Source organism: Malus sylvestris, chromosome 1 (assembly GCF_916048215.2).
Source record: "Malus sylvestris chromosome 1, drMalSylv7.2, whole genome shotgun sequence".
In the NCBI taxonomy this organism is placed as follows: Eukaryota; Viridiplantae; Streptophyta; class Magnoliopsida; order Rosales; family Rosaceae; genus Malus; species Malus sylvestris.
This window is the reverse complement of record NC_062260.1, coordinates 25,548,345-25,569,949: the sequence shown is the minus strand read 5'-3', so window position 1 is coordinate 25,569,949 and position 21,605 is coordinate 25,548,345. Positions and strand designations below refer to the sequence as shown.

Sequence of the window (21,605 nt, the reverse complement as noted above, 5' to 3'; positions counted from 1 at the left end):
TTGGGATCGAACGAATGCTATAGCGTAAACTAATTTAGTTGATTAGGAAGTGCTTTTCAAGTGGTTTTTCAAAAAGCACGGGATTTTTAATTAAAATTTTCACATGCTAATAAGATCTTCTTGTAAGATGACAACAATAGAAGAGTTGATCGCCCCATTGAATCTCAACTAAATTGGCCCATCTATCCTCTGATTACAAGTTTGGTTTAAAACCCTAGTTCAAACAAGTGAACAACAGTTGTCACTTAGTACTATAACTTTAATGGTATTTCTCTTCACTTGTAAGTAAGAAGTCTTAGGTTCGATTCTCGCCAAAGACGAATTTGAATCACATTATTGCTAGTCCATTGTGAAATTTAGCCCATTCTCCACGCCTTAGATAGATAATATCGTTTGTACAAAAATAAAAATAAAAAACAAGTGAACAACAGCTGGAAGCGGGTGATAATACCTCCTAGGCGGGGGAGCAAAATAAAAAATTCGCCTGAAAAAAAGCTCATATTTGATTAGATAGTTGGTGAGGCAATAACTTCCGAATGAATCATGAAATGACCGAAATAAATCATCATAAAAAACATATTGACAATTTGTGGGCCGGTCAAGGCCCACATTCTCAAAGGACAAATAAAAATCATCATAAAAAAAATTTAGAAAAGATTAAAAAAAAAAAAAAAACGCATGGGAAACTAGAGAAAAATGAAGTCAAATGGTATAAATATTGATTGAGAATAATGGGGTTAAACATCATGAGACTGCAATTCATGAGTACACATAATTTCAAGAGAAACGCACAAAAGAATGTTGGATACGAAATGACCTATTACAACGCTATGGTAGGGGAAGTATCGCCACAGAAAAAGCCACAAACAAGCATTTATCTGTCACTAAAACCACCCAAAACCCGAAATCTACCACCATCACACTTTGATTTGCACACCTAAAACTACAATCTGTATTTCATCCAACCCAGCAATTCAGCACGAAAAAGCCACCACTGCTCGGAATCAACCGTCGCCATTAATTAACTCATCATCTAAAAGTACAAACCAAAGTGAAGAATGCCACCAGCAGAGAGATGAGCAGCCTCGAACTTCCCCCGGAAATTGATGTTGCAGAAGAGTGCTTCTGTTCCCTGAAGATGCCAAAGAAAGAAAATAAAAATGATAATTTTCATAGAGAGAGAGAGAGAGAGAGAGGAGTGAGAATTGTTAAGCATACTTCTGCCTGCTGGCTAAGGCACCACAATACAGAACATTATCGGGCACACCAAACTCTGTTTCACCGCTCTCCTCTGGATTAACGATTCTCAGATATGTCTCTTGGCCAAGGTACCATCTATCAAGGTTTTGAGCTCTAAGATTCCACGCTCCGGGATTGTCAAGTGAGACAAGCACTGCTGTCCATGCCCCTGGGAAAACCTACACAATCACAGGACAGAAACACAAACACTTCATGCAAGACATAAAACAAGCATATTCCAGAGTCATCCTCATACCATGCATGAACAGACTGGACAATAAGCATGCAAGCAATCATTTCAGAAGTCACATGCTAAAGCAGATATCATCAAACATCTACACATTTGCATTTGACTTGAATGTATGCACGAAATATTTGCTACACGGCCATCAGGACTTTTTTTCTAGGGTTTCCATTTAGTTTCTTCTCTAGATTTTTAAGAAAGGGCATAATAACCGGCTGAAAAGCAAAAGGTATCATAAAGAATCAGAACAACAGATTTTCTGATCAAAAGACAAACCTGTGTAGTGCATCGAGTAATTGCATCCCACTTATTATATGCACTTCTGCTGTTTTCAGTCCAATCACCAAAACCCATCCTGCACACATCAAATCATTTTCTCTAAACACCAACTAATTTCAAAGTAGCTGATATAAAACGATACAAATGAAAATAAAACTTACCCAACCAAAAAAAAGGAATATCCATCCAAATGAAAACTCTGCACTGCGGTGTCATTGTTCTGGAAAATGATTTCAATAAAACCCTTATATGTAGCATTGATAACAGATATGTCTGTTCGGGGGGTTCTATTAAGTGGCATATTGGGGAAATCAAGCTTATAGGCTCCTCTAACATTGTTCTTATCTGCAAGCCTGATTGGTGTAGTAAGGTTGGCAAATGAGATGCCATTCAGCGTAGCTCGCAGTTTCCCACCAATTATCTGTGGTGGCACAGTCTTTATCACGTATAAATCAGTGACATTAATTTGACCATAGTGAAATGATCCCTGAGGATTAGGGCGAGCTCCACTTGCAGATCCATTTTGCCTAGCAATAAGAAAGCCAAAGACTTCAGACGAATGAACTAGTAATGAACTACTCTGAGAATTTACCTAAAACCCAACAATTACGGGGAAGAAATGAGGAAAATGCAAATCCAATATATGCACGAACGAAAACAAGGCATAGTTTACAGCATCTAACTGAATCATCCGTTATGGCAGTGATCTAAATATTTCTGTAAATTTAAGTCAAGAACTGATCATCTGTTCAAGTTGATTTAAGATAAGAGAAATGATGGCTCCTCAATAGCAAACTTTTAACATTTTCTACCACAAGACATGTTACAAGAAATCAACATCTTGAAGGAATATAAATCTTCAAAAACAAACCTGATAGACAATGCCTGGTTCATCGACCATGTCTTGTCATAAAAATCGTTGGGAGGGTCAGGGAGAGGACCACTTGCTGGTCCTTTAGAGTTGGAATAGTGCAAGACAGCAACACCAGTAACTCTTTGCCAAAGTGATTCATTTACAAACCTCGCACTTGCAACGATGTAGTAATCACTACTGGCATTCTGATCCATGGTAATAAGAAATGAATATGACTGTCCAACATGAATGTCTAAGTTTGTATAGTTTTGTTGCATTGTATAATATCCCTCTGTTTCAGCTAAAACCAGATTGTGATTCTGAATTCTAAAGTTCAAACTTGTTGAAATACCAACGTTGTGCACTCGTATTCTGTATGTTTTTCCTGTAAAACACATTAATTTGAAACAACCATCCGAGAGAATACAAAATATATCACAGAAATAATAATATCACACCACACGTTTCACCATTTCATGTCTCCAATTCCAAAGACTAGGAAATCCAAATTCCTTAATCAACATTAGTGATATTTACCAGGGAGAAATATGCTTCAATGTATCCAAATTAGACAGGTAGTACATAAAAGGATGATAGTAGAATGGAATTGTCAACAAATGTTAATAACAAACAATAATAATATGAAACAAAACGAAGCAAAACAGAAAAAGACCAAATGCAACGTTTATATATTCATGGTCAGACAGCAAGATAACCTGTGAAAACAAAGTGAAGATTGAAAGGGATGGAGTGTTGGGAAGGAGGATGGATGATCGTTGCAAAAGCCTTTAAAATATATACCTGGATCAACATTGATGGTTTCATACTGAATTCCATCAGGTACTAGGGTATTATTGAATTGAAAAGGTCCCTTTCCATTGATAAGAACTCCATCTGGCATCCCGAGGTCTTTTCCAGCATCAAGAGCAGTTCTCAGTGCCTAAAAATCAAAGGAAAGGAAAGGGAGGAGGTCATTCCTGAACTTCAGTCTTCATTGTTCACATGAAAAGACTAACACACCAACAAATACTGACCGTATGGTTTTGTGTGTACCAGTCACCGATAGTAATGAAGATATCACCAGCAGGCAGATTAAAAGGAACATTAATTTCTGCCCTGTTATTAATATGAAAGGAGCCAAAACCTCCAGATGCTCTCTGCAAATTAAGAGATGGGAAGTAGAAGAAGCTCCCGATCTGGTCCTTAACTTGAAACTGATAAGTCCAATTCCATGAAGGAGGGATCGGACAATTTGTGCCAAGAACACCATCCTGCCACGAATTCCGCCGCATTTGAACCCCAGACCTGTCAAAGAAATTCATCACAAACATCTCAAAAACATCCCATTCAAGAAATACGATTAAATTTGTACAAAAACCTTACCATGTCATCAGGAGATTTTCGTCCAATTCATTGTGCACATTAACAACAACATTGTTATTTGTAGTAGCATTGATAGGAGGACCTGGAAACTTCCCATTAACTGCTATAACCTGCAATCAAAATTCCAATAAAAACATGTAATGATACACTTCGAAAATTGCTCAAACTCCAAACAATGTAAGATACACACATGACCTAAGATCTACATTAATCATCCAAACATAAACGAAAATATTCTTGTAAATTATAAGAAAAGGGGGTAAAACCCCTCCCGCACAAGGGTTTTAGAACAATAAAATTTCACTATCAGGACACAAATAATCTAAAAATAATATGTACTGCAAAATCAAGCAAATATCGCTGAAAAACCGAAGACTCACTAAATACTCTTTTTAAACCCTCAATCCACCTCACATTCACTAAAACCCTCGTTAACAGGACCAGAAATAATCCATGAGTGCACGCAAAATCAAGCAAGAATGGCTGGAAAAACAAAAACCCACATCGAAATGATCTATATATGCTCTTCTTAAACCCCAATCTACCTCACTGTCACTAAAACCCTCGTCACTGATATAAACCCACAAACAGCAAAAACCACAGATTTAATAAATAAATCACAAAATACACAAAACCCATGAATTACAAATGTGTTAAATCGCAGTTCCAATGGATCCAGAGCTAAACAGAAAAGTTAACAGGCGTTCGCACTATCATCAGCAGTAAATAAACAGAGTAAAACCCAAATAAAAGGGAGACGAGAAAACCGTACCCAATCTACCTCACTGTCACTAAAACCCTCGTCACTGATATAAACCCACAAACAGCAATAACCACAGATTTAATAAATAAATCACAAAAATACACAAAACCCATGAATTACAAATGTATTAAATAGCAGTTCCAATGGATCCAGAGCTAAACAGAAAAGTTAACAGGCGTTCGCACTATCATTCAGCAGTAAATAAACAGAGTAAAACCCAAATGAAAGGGAGACGAGAAAACCGTACCCGCTGAGGAACGCCGAGAGGGGAGGCGGTGATGTAAGAGACGCGGAAGTCGTAGAAGACGTAGGGGTCTCCAGCAGAACAGAGAGTCGAGAGCAGAGCAATGCAGGTAAGAGAAAACAGAGTAAACAGAGAGAACCTCGACAGAGCCGCCATGGGGGTCTGCAACCGCGAAGTCCACGAAATCAAAGTCGAACTTTCTGGGATTCGGCGAGTTTCTTTTACATATCAGAGGAGGAGAGAGAAAGTAGAGAGAGAGAGAGAGAGAGAGAGAGCGCGCGGAAACGAGGTTTTGAGAGTGTGAGAAGACGAAGAGAGGAGAGGAAGTTTCGTTCTTCTTCTTCAGCTGCTCTCACAGTGGGTAAGAGAGAATGGAGAAGGCTCCGTGTCACGACAGTGTTGCGCTACAACCACTTCCGCTTCTCGAAATTTTTGGCTTAACGCGCGTATATTAAGGAGTGCCGCAGGTGACTGCCTCAACCGGTTGGATTTCTAGTTTTATTCTTTTCGCAAATAATAAATATCTGAAAAATCAACGATGGATATGAAAATAAATGATGAAAGCAAACTTGCCACTAAACCTTACTGAATACCACTCCACTGCAACTCAAACTTACCATGTATTAAGCCAAATTAATATAAGATTCTCCTTATTAAATTTAATCTAAAACTTGAAAAAAAATTACTGCATAAACTAAAATCGAAAAAAATGTAAGATTTATTACCCCGAGCTCACCTCCACCCTCTCTCCCTCCTTCCCGTCCCCACCAACCCAACCCCTTAATTTAGTCAATGTCAATGCATGCCCAGAAATACATATTTCTCGATTCAACAAACCTTTCTTGTTTTCCTTTAATCATCAAACTCTTTTTTACAAAGTGAAAATTGTTAAGAAATAAAGGGGAGAGTTTTTGACAAAAAAAAAAAAAAAGAAAGAAAGGGGAGAGTTTTTTTTTTTGGATCGGGGTTTGAATGTCACTATTCTCTGTAAATTTAATTAAAGTCTTTACCCAGAAACCCATGAATTGAGAGGGGGTGGGTAGTGGTGTGCAGATGGAGATGAACTGGGGTCTGTTTTTATTTATTTTTATCGTTTAATTTTAAATAATCTTTTTAGTTGTTGTACTTAAATATTTTGAAACTTTTAAATAGAAATCATATTAATGTTTAACAAATGGCAAGTTTTGAGTTGACGGTAGCGTCACTAAGCAAAGTCCAGTGGCAAGCTAAGCACCATACAAGTTTTTTTTTTCTATATCAATGATATAGAGGAAAATCAATAAATATCGATTATATTTACTGATTCACTACAGAGATTTTGCCAAGACTCATTGCAAATGTAGAACTTTTAAATTTTTTGAGAAAGTTTTCTCTAATTTCGACTAATTAGAAATAAGTTGATCCTCACCTCGTTGGAATTTTCTATAGTTTCCATCATAGTCAACCAATACCAATAACGATATTGACATCAATATATCATCGAAAATGATAAATCTATCTATATTTTTATAAATTCGCATATCCATATTTTCACTTATATCGATATTTTAAACGCTATAAATTTTTCTTGTCAAATTCTAAAATAACAAACAAAAACACTCTTCAATTTTTGTCAAATCCTTTTGTCCATTGTTTAATAAATTGGTTGCATTTTTGTCATTTTGGTCTTTATTTAATATAATTTTTCATAGAATGACCAAAATAATTGATGATGGACAAATTCAGAAACCACTTCTATTGATTTCAAATATCAGAAACTAAAATAATAAGCTCTGCAAATCTCATAATCATTTCGGCTAAAAAGCCAAAAAAGATAATTGGTGACTGATTTACCGGGTGCTGCCGGTGCGAATAGTAGTTTCTCGCACAACTGCCCCACTAACGCAAAAGGCACAAGTTTCGGCGCCTCCCGCTCGCCCAAATTTTCTAACGTTCTCATCCTCTGCAAAAGCAACCACTTCTGGCCCCACCCCAAATATGCTGACTGTGTTTTTTATTTTTTATAAATATTTTTCCCTTTTTTTTTATTTTTCTGGGTGATTATTGTCTTTCTGGAACACGCAGGTTGCACGGTTTACTAATTCCACAGTTCGTTTTATGGAAAAGAAAAAACATATGCATTGGGCAACTACATTTTTGGGATTCTTTGCTGAGGTGGCATAATCTGTTGCCATGTCACGTTGTCTGTTGCAAACAAAATTAGTGAGTAAGAAATTATATTTTCTAACTAAATTAAGGATTAATATTTCGAAGTTTTTAATCGTCAAAATGTGTATGTATAGACACAGAAAAATACCGTAAAATTCACGGCTAAACTGTTTAAAAATGTCGGATTTTCCATTGTCATAAAAAAAAAGATTAGTTGACTTGTCAATCAGGAAGGTGATTAAAAATATGATTATGTTAAGTAAGGAGCATTAATTTGCATACCCTAAACTTGTTTTTCACTTTACTATTGTCTCACCTAGATAATATTACTTTATTGGTAAATTTTAAATAATATAGTTATTTTATTGGCCAAATATTTACCATTATATGTATGGATTTGGTGAAATACAGGTTTGGGGAGTTTTCGTGAGAGCTAAGGTTTGTGTGGCAGCATGTGCAATGCAATAGAATCCAAAATTTACATGGCCGGCTTGTACCATCCAACAAACCTTGTGCTTTATATATGACATTTGTTTATTTCTTTTTGTTTAAAACCAATGTCCGAAATGAATTGTCGTATCACCAATTATATATATTTATGAGTTTATTATCTTGACTTGTGTAAGTGTACATTTAGTGATGTCCAAATCTTCATTTATCGAGTGAAATGAATCGTATCCAACCGAACAAGGAATAGTGTATATAATCGCTAACTGTGACCAACTGGCTAGCATTTAATAGTGGTATTTGTATGAATTAGTTGAAGAAAAATTGAAGGTCCACTCGTAAATATGATAATGACAATATATCAATGCGGTTAAACTTATTGTGATGACGTGGTTTTGTTATGACGTTGTAAGTAAAATTGTAAAATTTTAGCAATTGTCGAAGTTTAATATCTCAAGTGAAATATTAGCATTGAGTGGACAAAAGTGGTAGTGGCAAGTCACAACTTTCAAGTGAACAAATTGTGGGAATTGAGGGAAAATGGCGACTGTGAGGTGGTTGTGTTTCCATATTTTATTTATTGGTATCTTAGTCACGATTAATGAGAATCTTACTATTGTCAATGAAAGACGTGCACCCAACGTATGCGGCACAAGAAGAATGATACAAAATAGGACAAGGGTTGTCTGCCCTCCACTTCCGGTACCCTTTTCGTGACATCCTGTTTTGTGTAGTCACGGTTAAACCACGTCAACATTTTAAATTACTATTTATTTTTTTTCTTATTATATCTATAAAAAAACAATATAAAATGTTGACGTGGCTTAACTGTGACCACACAAAACAGGAGGGCACGGGGAGGGCACCGGAAGTGGAGGGCGGACAATCCTTATCCATACAAAATAAGGGACGTGGCTTCAACATAACAGGTGATTTAGCAGTTGGATTTGATTTTTACAATTATTAATCTACTATTTTCAATCTCATTCATTCATTTTCATGTTATTTCAGAAAAATTATTAGTGCTACATACATTGAAGAAGAATTGCAAACTAAGAGGAAACTTATGTATTATACAATCCTATAATTAATGCTTTAGTGGGTTATCTTCACAACCACGATAAACATTGAATTTTCACATTATCCTTCTGCAAAAAGTGTGGAATTAAACATTTCCCTTTGCATTATGTATTATTCAACCGACACATCATGTAGTTTACAAAATGTGATCTAAAAGTGTGTATATATATATATATATATATATATATATCCTGAGAGCATTGGCAGGAAATGGAAGCAACTAACTTGCACATGGTTGGTGGAGAAATTTAATCAGTTAGTTGGTTTTTTAATTAACTTGCTAAGCATATTTTAATATCTCTTAATTTGCCAGTGTGCTGGCTCATGACCCATTCAAAACCCTAGAAAAATAAATAAATAAATAATTAGGATTAGCCATGATCCATTAAGCTTAAATCTTTTTTTTATTGGGATGGGTATTGGATGCATTGATGCTGCCAAAAAGATTCAGAACTGAAAATAAACGGTCAAATGGTGCTTCACAATTTTTAAAAATATAATTAAAAAAAAAATTAAAAAAAAACAAAAAAAAAAACAAAAAGGGCCTAACGGTCGAATACCAAGTCAGTCATGTTACATGGGGAATTGAATTAAAGTAAGGACCAAATCACATGTTGTTCAAGAAGAAAAAACCCTAATAGCTCAATTCCATGTGGGCTCTCACTTTTACTTGCAGCCCCAAATTTTCTAGCCCAATCCAACATGCATCAGACAATTGGGCTTTTAGGGCCCAAATCATTAGATTCAATTGCTTGAGGAAAGTGATTACGAGCTTTGCTCTCATAAATGGCAATAAAGAAATTTAGTTCAATCTCAACCGTTGGTTCGTTAAAAATGTTGAGTGGTATGTAGCCTGAAATGACGAACACCATATGGTAGTGGACATCTAGCACTCTTTTTATTTTTGTTATACAAATAATATTGAGATCAAGAATCCAACATAATACTTCATGCCAAAAAACAAACACGATTAACTACTCGGGTTACAAACTCTTTGCTTAGCAGTTAGCACTTTTAATTTTTAAATAACAACAATACACGTGGATAACAACGTGTAGGACATCGAAGAAAGATGGATTTTAGCTGAGTGAGCTAATAGCGCAAAGAAAGTGTAGAGAGCAAAAAATGGCAACCTAAAGCCAACAAGGCTTCCCGTTTTGCGAGTATCAAGGGAGAAATGTCTATCATACGCAGCACACAAAAAGTGCAGAGAGCAATGGGCAAAATTTTTACTCTATTAATTAGTTTTCTTGGAAACTAAATCGATAGATATCGCTCGAGGTCAAGCCTTAGCTACAAACTGAAAAGAGTAATAGCACCACCATCGATGCACATTTTTGACATTTTGCTTGCCAGAAAGTTTGTGAATCCTTGGCAGCCAAGTGATGACTGGCAGCTGCTGATGCAGGAGATGCTTTTGCTCGTGTTGCAAGAATTGACGTAATGTCACTGATTAAACCTGGTCTAATGGGAATGGATGAATGAAGGCTGAGTTGAGCTGCCAGATCTTGAGGGTAGCCTTGACATTCATTCCTGTTGCATTGTTGAACAAGAACAGCCTTGCTGCTCCATAGATTGCTTCTGTTGGGTAAACCCGCGATGAAATTACCGTCCTGCCCCCTTGCGCGTAGCTTTCCAGGATCGAATGATCAACCTGCACATTCAACACCCAGCAATTTAGATTCATCACCATTCTCGAGGTCCTTCTGTCATTCACAATTCGACACGTGCGCATAAATAGCGTGTGCTTTGAAGTTTTATGCTACAAAAGATAATATAACTTGGTAAGGAAAGAAAGTCTCACCAATACTCTAGCAGAATATGTTTCACCATCCAACACAGGAACTTCGCCTCCATAAACTTGTTTGAAGACTTCAGGAGCCCTGGAGGACCTGCATTACCAAGAACCATGTAAGATGACCGCTACATTAACATATTGAAAGTTAGAGATCAGCACTAATTAACATTCATTAAGATCAAGGTTAACCTCAATTCATCGGCGCAGAAGTAAGTTGTGACGTCCCCATCGGTCGAGTTGGTAACTCGGAAATAAACTGGGGTGAACTCGGAAAGAGTTTCATCTGCAAGAGCCAAAATGCCAAAGGGTCCGAATGTGCTCCTATCTGCAGCACCATCGCCACACCCTGAACTCCCATTCACACTCTCCTCTGTACCCAATAATTCAATTTCAAAGTCGACGAGTATGTCCAACTGTCCACATTTTCAAGCAAGAAAAACGTTAGTGAGCAGGAAAATTTAAACAAATAATACGAACATGTTAAAGACGTTTAGCCAACTTTTCGACATTTAGAAGTTTAATCACTCGAGGATTGCTCGAAGGAGCCTCAAGCGACTATTTTCGAATGTTTGACATACTTGTGTAGCGGTTCCAATATCAAGTGGCACAGTTGTTCCAGCTTCAACCAAAACATCAGTAAATTCGGTACTGTTTAATCTCAAGTCTTCAATCTCCTCCACTGGCCATTGAAGCAAATTGGTTCCAGTTTTGCTATCGAACAACACAGTCCTTGGAATGGTCTGCAAAATGCGAGCACATAAATTAAATACGCTCGCATGTCATAACCAAACAATTATTGTCACTCGAAAAAAGTCATATGATCACGTACCTGAAGCGAGGACCAGCCCTTCTCCAAATCATCAGTTGCAGTATCCGTTTCATTAATCCAACCCCACAAGATCCTTCTCTCCTTATTTTGATCGTAAAATGTCTTTGATGCATAGTACCTTCCATAGTCGTACCTCAACCCGATACCGACGTCGATAGTCGGGTCATCGGGCACCCATGTCTCATTCTCTATAAAGTAAGTCCCAATTGCGTAGTGATCCAATTTTGTGTCATCCAAACTAGCCTTCAGCACGTGCTTAACTCCGTCGTTGTTTACGGACGTTTCCACACCCTTGGTCCCGTTTATAGAAACCGGGTAAAAGTCCACGCACTCCCACATACCCGTACCCGGGACCTCATGCAAGACCCCATCATGGAGCTCATAGTTTATAAAATCGGTTGTGGTGTACACCATTGAAATGCCGGTTGTGTTGATTTTTGATCCAATGGTAATGCGCCATTTGCCATCGGGACCGATCCACGCGGTTGTGGGGTCACGAAAATCCGTGGATCCGATTCCTGATGGCGGAGTCAAAACCGGATTACCCTTGTACTTGATCCAATCAAGAAGGAGGGGATCCGATAGGTTGGCGGGGTAGGCGAGATTCTGTACTTGCACGGAATCGTTGGTGCTTCCGGTGTACAGAATCATGATTTCGCCATTAGGGAGTATGGTGGCGGACCCGGTCCACACCCCGTTCGCATCGTACCATCGATCGGGGACCATGGCGAGCGGGAGGTAGAGCCAATGAATCATGTCCGTTGATACTGCATGGCCCCATGTGATGTTTCCCCACACAGCTGAGTCCGGATTGTACTGGTAGAATAGGTGATACCATCCCTTGTAAAACAATGGACCTACAAAACATTTGATAATTAACTCATTAAATTATTAATAAATCAGCAATTTAGAATAAGATCAATCCCAAACACCAACCTAGTGTGAAAGTCAGACTTAGGATTATGAAAAACTAAGATATTTCTGTGAGTCTTTAAGATCTTCGAAAATGATGAATAACCCAGACAGTTATCCATTTTTTAAGAAAAAAATAATCCCGAACACCATGTGACATGGGAAACACGGGGGTCCCACCACAAACACTAAATTTGGTCGTCCATAAGTTTGAATGGAGTTCCAAAAAACGAAAAAAGTTTGAATGGTGGGTACATGGTATCTGCCACCGTCCACGGCGGCAGATGGGCACATTGCTAATTACCTCAACAAATACCTAAAAAAGGAAAGGATTCTGGAAATCTTTCATATGATCATAAATTATTTTAAAAAATTCTCTTTAAAATTAAACATAAATAATATCTAACAAAAACTGATCGCACAATATACGATGAACGAATACGATTAGAGAATTTCTGAAATCTTCGTAAAAAGAATCTTGAGAAGATCTATAGAGGATTCTCATTTCCTAAAATGAACCACATGTGGTTACATTAAATCTGAGTCACGTGGCTGGATTGGATTAGGTATTAGCTTGGTAGGGTAGGCCCTAACTGACCCGTCCAATTTCCAGCTTGATTGACTGGTCCACAACTCACAAAGCATAGCGCTTTGCTGGGATATTCTTAAAAAATAATATAATGTTGGCTCATAGGATAAAGTTAGGGACCAAATTTTCGAAGACGGAATTATCTACACATTTATTTTTATCTTTAAGGCATTGTTTTCAAATTTTTATTATCTAATTGAATGAATTGAAAAATTAATGAACAAAATTAATAAAGATGTGTGAGAAGTAAAAAGATATGTGTCAATAACACTTCCCATCTTCCAATCCTAACCTTATATATGCATGTATTTGAGATGACGTTAATGTACACTCTAAATCATTCTAATTATAAAAACAAAGATTTAAACTTTAGTATAAAAAAATAAATACACTGTACTGATCAACTAATCTAATCATGTAAGAAGGCCTCCAAAGTACAATGTCAACCCAATATACACAATTATATACATAATCAGACAATCCCATGCAATTCGCATATAAACTATTAAGTAGGAAACAAAAAGTACTAACAATACAATATAGTTAAGGAAGTTTTAAAAAAAAGTTCACGGTACTGTTCATTTTAAAGAAAAATCACATTTTTACACTAAAATGTCAAACTGGTACTATTCATTTTACACTTTATTTTGTCTTTATCGTTAAAATTCAAAATTTTCAAGCATTTTTCATTAGTTTTTCATATAGTTAATTGTGGTCTAAGCAAATATATATATATATATATATATATATGAATTAATCACATGATTAGGAATAGAAAAGGAAATGTCAAAAAAATAAAAGAAAAAGAAAAAACAGAGAAAGTTTTGATTTAAGAACTTACCATCAGGATCTGGAAGTAGAAGAAACCAGAGTCCACCACCAAAAGAACAAGATTGGAAGATAAGAACAAACATGATTAGTCCAATATAATTAAAAATCATAAAATTAAATACTGAAATTCAAAAGAAGAAAGTCCAGTAGCAAATCTCACCTAACCATTACTGTTAGTCGAAAATAAATTTAAATAAATAACAAATAAAAGCTGTAAGTGCACCAACCATTCATCCAATTGTGTTCTGGTTGGAAATGGAAGGCAGTTCGTTGCCAAGAAAACATAGCATTCGTCCAGTTATACGAAGCTTCCTCTGAAAAATATGGACTCGATTTGGCCGATACGCCTTCTAGTTTTCCCCTAGGCACTGAGAACGACCTCGGTTCTGGACTAGTTGAAGCTGCCGGCTGCTGGTGGCGGTGGTCGTGATCTGGTTGTTCTGGCACTGTCTTTGGTGGCGCTCCCGGTCCTTGGTGGATTATTAACGTGACCAATGACAAGAGGAATATGACCGAGGAGAATGTGACGGCAAAAACCTTAAGGGGTCTGCGATGAGTCGGCGGAGGGACGGCTGCGGAGGGGTCTTCTCCCGGCAAGGGAGTGTAGGAAGTGTTGTTGGAGTCCATGTTGCTGTAGTCTCTCTCTGCAGTGGAAATTAAGAGAAAGATGAGTGAATGTGGGGAGAAGTAAATTAAATGGGGTTTATATAGCGGGCGAGATTGTGAGGACTCCGCATGGAGATTGGAGTGTAAAGGGTGGATTGGTAGTTGTCCAATTTAAATGGAGAGAGGAGAGGGAGACCTCATTGTCCTTTGCCTCTTTGGATGCTGAAATTTATCATTATGTCAGAAACACAGTTCGATATATAAATGTTATGATATAAATAATTGGATACTTAAAAAAAAGAAAATTTTTATTATTTTTATTATGACATTAGATGGATCGAAACGTGTTTCTTAACACGCCGAAAAAATCTAGCGTTTAGAAAAGTTAAAATTTGAATGCCCCTCAGATGTGGACTCGAGAAATTAGTTGGGCATGTGAAGTACACGAATTTGTTGGGATTCCATACAAAGTGAATACGGTATAAATATCACTTACCTCATAATATGTATAGTTCCTTCATGATCCTAAATACAAGTCGGATATGCCTTAATCTTTAGTGATACGGACAAGAAAAATCAAAGATGAAAATTGTACGTAAACCAAAACATTATTTTAATAATATTTTAAAACTTCGAATTGTGGAGGTGTCTAAAACTCGAAACTCTCTAATTTCGTTTCGTATATTTTAATAAGGATCTGGCTTCTCTGCCCTCCCATTTTCTATACACTTTCATTTCTTTCTATTTGTACGTTCACGGTTAAGTCACGTCAACGTTTTATATACTATTATTTTTTATCTTATTATCTTTATAAAAAAAAATCAATATAAAATATTGACGTGGCTTAACAGTAACCGTATAAAATAGGAGAGTGTATGGAAAGTGGGAGGGCAGAGAAGCCGGATCCTTTTAATAAGTCGACAAGAAATTGAGAAGATCCTTTTGCTAAGAGACGTGCAGATGGAGCACATGACATGGTGTGGGCAAAACTTGATGTTTGTTCCATTCTTGCTCTTCCAATTTGACACGATTACAAACGATGTGTGTATATGCGTATATTTTCAGTATTTCATACAGAGAAGCAATTCAAACGTTTTCTTTTGCTTTTTGTGGGGGAGATTGCGATTATTTGTATAACATTTTACAAGAATTTCAGCGTGGGAATTGGGATGGTCTCAAGTCAATTTAGAAAGCTTTATGCCACACGGTAGTTAAGATTAACTGTTTTGAGTCTTAATGCCACGTTAGTTTGAACGGGGAAGTATTTTTGCACGCTGTTTTTCTTTTTATGCACGCTCATATTCACTTATGTTTCTCGATTCGTGTTTGCAGTTATTCAAACTAAAAACTACAGGTAAACAAAGTGTGCATGAGAAGAAAAAAGTGTGAAAATTATTAATCTTTGAATATATCCTAACAAGAATATTGTGTGTCAAGAATCTACAACGTACTAGAATGCCCTTGTTGACAATCATTTACTTTGACAGAATTTAGAGTGCCAGTAAGAACTGAACCTACGAATTCGCATATTATGAGTTTGCCGCTATAACCATTCAATTATGAATGCTTGGTGGAAATCCTTGTGCATAGTGAATGACTAAAATAATTTATGTTTATAAAATTGATGTCAAACGGACATTAAAAAAACAAGTGATGAATGTAAATTAAAAAAAAAAGAAAAAAGAATGTGAATGATAAGAAAGACCTTTGATTGCCACAGTTAAAAAAACGTTGTCGAAGGGTCCACGTCAAAACGTGCCTACCAGAGAGTATCACACGGTGAACAGCTCGGTAATTGCCAGACCAAAAGTTATGAATGAGGATTCTAGTCGGATTTCTTTGTGAAAATTTCAAGAATTCTCAAATCGTATATATTGCTGTAAAAAATTATTTTAATTTTTTTATTTAAAATTGAATATAAACAGTAATTGATGAAAATTGGTTGCACGATGTACGATAAACGAATATGATTGAAAAATTTATGAAATCCTCACAAAGAGGATCCGGCGATGATCCTCTCTCAAAAGTTATATCGTGGGATTCATGCCTAATGCGGTGAGAACTCAAACTAGAAGAGAATGGACCTTAATCATAGAGTGAGATTAAAGGTAGAAAACTAAATTTTAATACAAAAAGTAGAAAAGTAGTTGAAAGTTGCAATATTATAGAAGTTAGTCGTGATTCATGAGGTAAATAATTTTGGTTCTCTACATATATCTGTATGTCCCACAAACCATCATAATTTATCATCTTATTTAGCCATAAATTTCTCTTGAGGTAAACAATTTTGGTTCTCTGTATATATGTGTATGTCCCACAAACAATCCGAATTTATCTTCTTTTTTAGCCATGAATGTTAATCTAAGTGACGTAATTATTGAAGTGGTTTAAAGATAAATAAATATTATTTTCCATGGTACGATTTGTTGGAAATAAATTTTAAGTTTGTTCATCTTTCACCTTGCAAGTGAAGGTTTTTTATGCGTGAAATTTTTTAATAGCATATATGTGGATGCAAATTTATGTCTTCTTCTTTTTGGACAAAATTGCACCTACAAAACAATTAACACATTCGGGTCAAGGCCAAGAGCCTCACGCGCCCACGATGAATGGGGGGGCTTTGGCCGAAGAACCTCCGATGCCAAAGTTAGAATTTAGAGAGAAAAATATTTGGAGAGTTTTTGGAAGTTTTGCAATAGTACGGAACTTAGCTTTTTAGAAGAAATAGGGTCATATATATAGGGAATGGGGTGTGACCGGCCTTTAAGTGTGTTTTGGGGTGTTATTTGGTGATTCAATTAGCAATTAATATATTAATTAGGTATAAATATATTAATTGGCTAATTATCATAATAAAAGAAATGTTTTGGGAGGTTTTTGGAGGTTATGGAATGAGGATGGATGAGACAAATTTGAACTTGTTACTTATTTTGGGTACTCCTGATTTGGTTGATAGATGATTCTGGCGTGTAGGAGACTTGGTATGCTTCGAGGGTAAATTTGTCATCTTCACCCAAAAATCCACGTGTCGCCTTGTAATTATTTTTTATTCCACAATATAAGTGAAGGCTTTTTCTTCGTCATTACTGAAAGCCAAGTTGGTGTTGGATGTTGACGATGCAAACTTACTAATAAAGTGATCGTATTTGAAAAGTGCAGTTAATCACATTGAAAATACGTAGTTTATAATTTTAGCAACAATATTCATATAATTTTTTTCTCACATGTTTTCAGAAGAAGTAAGTAATTAACCGGGCAGCTATATATACTTGTTGATGACGATGATGAAATGACGTGAGCTCAAAATTTTGAATTTACATACGAGACCTGTGAAGAAAATCGATACAAAATTAAATAAATATTAATGTTTGTGATTTGATTAGGGATGCAATTAACGTTGGGTACGTGCATGCATATGCATGGAAAACAACGACATCGATCGACAGGGAACATGAAACACCATCAAACACGAGCGAACATGTGGATTTGTCTAATAATTTGCTCCAAATCTCACATCACTCTAGTGTATAATTAACATCGGATAGATCTACATGTTTTAACTTAAACCAACCCACTTTTGGTTTTAAAATCTCACATGATTAAGATTAGCATTACCTAACATTCAGAGTCTTAGTTGGTTTGATTTCTAGAATTGTTGAAATTAGCAGCAAGAGGAATGAAGGAATGGTAGGTTCAAATGAACCTACGACTTGCTACTAAGATTCTTCACCTATCATTAAAAAGTGGAGTCAAGATTTTGTCAATTATATAGTACCTAATCACTTTCTAAATTGCATTAAACTATACCGAATCCTATATAAGTTGTTAGGGAGGGAGGAAAATTGAGGTAGATATCTTCGACCATGTTATTTGTTGAAACTTTTGACGAAAAAATATAACATTCTATGTATTTTGGTTATGCATGAACTCATGTTGATCTCACTTGATATGAGAGTGAAAGATGTCCTATTGAATCGACCATGTCCAAAGTATCTTTAGTGAAGTGATCATGGATAGATCTAAGTCTTAACCAAAAAATTAGTTTTGTATTTTTGTCGGATTAACCCAAAAAGTGGAGTCAAGATGAAACCGACCCTTGGCTTTCATCTAATTTTGGTTGGTATAAGAAAACCTAGCAGCAAATATGAAACAAATTAAAGATGAAACCGATCCACATTCCACCTTGTGTTTCCAAAAGTTATGATAAACCTAAGTATTAGTTCCCATAAACTAGTATATGGTCTACAAACATGCTAAACATGCTTTGCCAGTTATTGTTACCTTAAAGAAAGTCAGTGCAATTTTATTAAAGCTGCCTTTTATTATTTCTTACTAGTTGCATCATGGTAAATAATCTAAATAAATAAAATTACCCGTTGCATCCTATTCACGGGTGTATTGAATGATTGAATTTACATAACACATCAGTGTATTGTGTCCCCATGGACGGAGCCCACATATGTTCATCAGGGACATCTGCTCCCACTCAGCTCTTTTTACCATGAAAAATGCTTCAATTAAACTATGAATTACACACACACACACATATATATATATATATATTTATTTATTTATTTATATTTAGAGATGAAGTCTTAATTCTAACACACAACTCAAGATATTCTCTCATGTTTTATACTTTTTTTATTTTCTCACCCTTTTGAGCCATGTATTTAATCAGTCGAAGTTGCTCCCACTAAAAAATATTTCTAACTTCGTCCATGTGTGTTCGTGGATATATCGTGAAAAACCCAATAAACAAATCAAGATGGACGGTCATTACTAATTTATGGACGTCAAATGAACAGCATAAAGACGGTGATGATGGGGTCTCCTCCCGTCACCAAAACTTGATTTCTTCCTCTAACCACTCAATTAGGTGCAAAATAAAGAACATAAAAAATGTTTCAAGTCCAAATCTTCCATCAACTTCCAAGTGCTGGACTTGCTTTCATGCCAGTGTTTGGCAATCTTCATGATTAATTGTGTCACATTTTTGTGTCTATAATTCTTTTAATTTGAATTTGGTGGACTGTGGGGCATGCTAGAAACTTTAGGATACCGTTTGGTACGCAGACGGGACATAACGGAATGAGACGGGACAAGACAGAACAAGACGGGACGGAACAAAGGTTCCGTGTTATGTTTGGTACGCACAGTACGGAACGGGACAATTGTTCCGTTCTGCGTTTGGTACACGCTGGACGGAACATAACCAAAAGATTGAATGACTAATTTACCCATGTTCTGTCTGTTGTTTGGTACAATGTTTATACGTGGGACAGAACGAGACTTTTTTTTTTTTTTTTTTTTTTTTTTGAACTTGTTCATATTTGAACACATAACAATACCATGATTAGCTTTTGGAGATCGCAGAAGAAGCAAAATGAAAAACAATGGCAGAGAATTTAGAGAGAGAAAGTGAATGACTAAAGATTGTATTCCTTGAACAATGAATGAATTACACCGAGAGATGTGTTTGTTATTTATACAAGTATTCTTTGCTTCACTCATAAGCTACTAACCAACTAACTTATATCCCTACTATCAGAAAAATCTTCATAGTTTGCTTGCCCTTCGGTATCGATCATAATAGAAATCCCCTTCTCACTCAGCCATTTGATCTTCCTAATCACATCGCGGTGCCACTCCCTCGTGTTGTGACACATATTGAGCGTTGCCATATTCATCAAATAAAGCTCTTCCAATTTATTTTGCGAACTCAGAAGTGCATTGACACCATTTTCGCCCATGGCGTTGTCTAAAAAGTTAAGATACCTCAAGACATATCCGTCCAGGGCCGAAGAAAATACGTGCATGACTTCAAGAGCCTCCTCTTCTGACCTTCTTGCACTAAAATCAAAGCTTCTCTTGCTAACACATATATTGGTACACGATTTTTCATCATCCCTTGATGGTAGTAATAGTTCCTCAGCCTTGCCGGCAACAATAAAGGACCTGCGACCACGTGACATATCAAAAACACTTTCACATGTAGCAGTAGCTTCCTCATTTTGCATCACTTGTAGTAGACAAGTAACATGCAATGCATGATTAATGAAGTGTAGCTGTGGGATCAAAAATTGAGGGTACTTGTCACAATGGTTCGCCTGGTGCTTGGAACAGAGCATCATCCCTAGAATTTTAGCCAATCCCCCTCCCGGATCCCATCCAATCCAGAATGCACCTATAGTTAAGCAAAATTGACAGCATACAACCATGTTATGAAAAAGAGGGGTCATTCGATCGAAGAGGTTTCCTGCAGCGTCCTCTTCTTGTCTCTTAGCTATTTCATCAAACACTTTCTCTGCATTCAAAACCATCACCAACTTGCCAACCTCATACATGCTGACCCACCCGTTAATCTCGTTCAGATAAACATCATTCGTCCCCAACTTGCCATCAGTATAACACGCAAGTAAACTATTTAACATCCATTGTAAAAGACCCAAAAACTGGAATATACAGTTTAACACGATAATCTAGTTTTTCTTCATTTCCTACCATTTCTCAGCAACCAAACAGTCCATAAACATTAAAATAAAATTCAAAATAAACCTTGCACAGACATTATATTCCAAATCATTTCATGAAGATATTACAAGAAAACACAATTGACTATAAAATAACCACACCCAGAAAAATTAGAAGAATTTTGAATACCATAAATAGGGCAGCCACCATGATAGAAACCCCAAATTCAAGAAACTATAGCAAGAACAAAAATTAGTACGAATTAAAGCAAAAGGGAGATTAATCGAGATCTTACGGAGGCGAGAATCGTGATCTGGTGAAGCCGAACCCAGAATTGCAGAATCGGACAAAAAAAAAATCAGAAAACCCTAACTTGCAGAGAGAGAGGAAGAGAGGGAAGAGAGAAGGAAACAGAGGGGAAGGAGGGCGAGAGACATGAGGATGACGATGAAGGATGAGGAGGAAGGCTACGCGAAAAGAAAGGCAGCGGCAGAGAATGGATTAGAGTTTGTTTTAGACGGTGTAAATATTGAAAAATATTAGGGGTATTTTTGTCTTAAAATGTTATAAATTTGTTTTCCCCGGAGGTGGAACAGGTCGTTCCAAGGGAAGAGGCGGAACAAAAATTCACATAAAACTTGTCCCGTGGAACAACGCATTCCAGACGGGACGGAACAGAGTGGGACGAGACGTTCCGTCTCACGTTTGGTGCGCCTAAAACGGCGATGTTCCATGGGATAACCCCTGGAACGACTTGTTTCACATCCGCGAAACACAAAATTATAACATTTTCGTCTCCTTCCTCGTTTCCATCCGAGGGCATCTTTGCTCCCTCTCCGTTCCGTCTCATCCCATCCCATCTGCATACCAAACAATACCTATATGA

At 36.6% G+C, this 21,605-nt stretch overlaps 3 protein-coding genes across 5 annotated transcripts; all 3 read right to left on the bottom strand.

Moving 5' to 3' along the window:
- Nucleotides 1-697: 697 nt before the first annotated feature.
- Nucleotides 698-5,436, bottom strand: LOC126629112 (monocopper oxidase-like protein SKS1). Its single transcript, XM_050299004.1, has 9 exons — nt 5,009-5,436; nt 3,999-4,108; nt 3,650-3,920; nt 3,417-3,555; nt 2,634-3,000; nt 1,924-2,289; nt 1,760-1,838; nt 1,219-1,418; nt 698-1,132 (listed from the first exon to the last, which is right to left on the bottom strand). Exons 1-9 carry the CDS (start codon nt 5,159-5,161, stop codon nt 1,030-1,032), a joined length of 1,788 nt encoding a protein of 595 aa, XP_050154961.1. The 5' UTR covers nt 5,162-5,436; the 3' UTR covers nt 698-1,029.
- Nucleotides 5,437-9,897: 4,461 nt separating this feature from the next.
- On the bottom strand, nt 9,898-14,422 carry LOC126629235 (acid beta-fructofuranosidase 1, vacuolar-like). The gene is made up of 7 exons (XM_050299201.1): nt 13,867-14,422; nt 13,650-13,658; nt 11,308-12,164; nt 11,057-11,218; nt 10,668-10,891; nt 10,485-10,572; nt 9,898-10,334 (listed from the first exon to the last, which is right to left on the bottom strand). The coding sequence occupies exons 1-7, from the start codon at nt 14,264-14,266 to the stop codon at nt 10,134-10,136; spliced, it is 1,941 nt and encodes a 646-aa protein (XP_050155158.1). The 5' UTR covers nt 14,267-14,422; the 3' UTR covers nt 9,898-10,133.
- Nucleotides 14,423-19,667: 5,245 nt separating this feature from the next.
- On the bottom strand, nt 19,668-21,518 carry LOC126629201 (uncharacterized). 3 transcript variants are annotated; one of them, XM_050299169.1, is made up of 3 exons: nt 20,339-21,518; nt 20,135-20,203; nt 19,668-19,918 (listed from the first exon to the last, which is right to left on the bottom strand). In XM_050299169.1, the coding sequence occupies exons 1-3, from the start codon at nt 20,677-20,679 to the stop codon at nt 19,774-19,776; spliced, it is 555 nt and encodes a 184-aa protein (XP_050155126.1). In that variant the 5' UTR covers nt 20,680-21,518; the 3' UTR covers nt 19,668-19,773. The 3 variants fall into 3 exon arrangements, with proteins under 3 accessions (XP_050155126.1, XP_050155111.1, XP_050155118.1); XM_050299154.1 differs by having other exon boundaries at nt 19,668-20,203; nt 20,339-21,517; XM_050299161.1 differs by having other exon boundaries at nt 20,135-21,457.
- Nucleotides 21,519-21,605: the final 87 nt, after the last annotated feature.

Bases quoted from the DNA above. Each gene is read 5' to 3' on its own strand.
- LOC126629112 (XM_050299004.1), bottom strand. From the start codon at position 5,161: ATGGCGGCTCTGTCGAGGTTCTCTCTGTTTACTCTGTTTTCTCTTACC. The intron at 3,001-3,416 runs GTATATATTTTA...TGTGTTTTACAG, and splicing joins AACCATCAATGTTGATCCAG to GAAAAACATACAGAATACGA. The intron at 1,133-1,218 runs GTATGCTTAACA...TGGCATCTTCAG, and splicing joins GCCTTAGCCAGCAGGCAGAA to GGAACAGAAGCACTCTTCTG.
- LOC126629201 (XM_050299154.1), bottom strand. From the start codon at position 20,679: ATGTTAAATAGTTTACTTGCGTGTTATACTGATGGCAAGTTGGGGACG. The intron at 20,204-20,338 runs GTACCCTCAATT...ACGTGGTCGCAG, and splicing joins CAGGCGAACCATTGTGACAA to GTCCTTTATTGTTGCCGGCA.
- LOC126629235 (XM_050299201.1), bottom strand. From the start codon at position 14,266: ATGGACTCCAACAACACTTCCTACACTCCCTTGCCGGGAGAAGACCCC. The intron at 10,892-11,056 runs GTATGTCAAACA...AAATGTGGACAG, and splicing joins ATATTGGAACCGCTACACAA to TTGGACATACTCGTCGACTT. The intron at 10,335-10,484 runs GTGAGACTTTCT...TTGAATGTGCAG, and splicing joins CATATTCTGCTAGAGTATTG to GTTGATCATTCGATCCTGGA.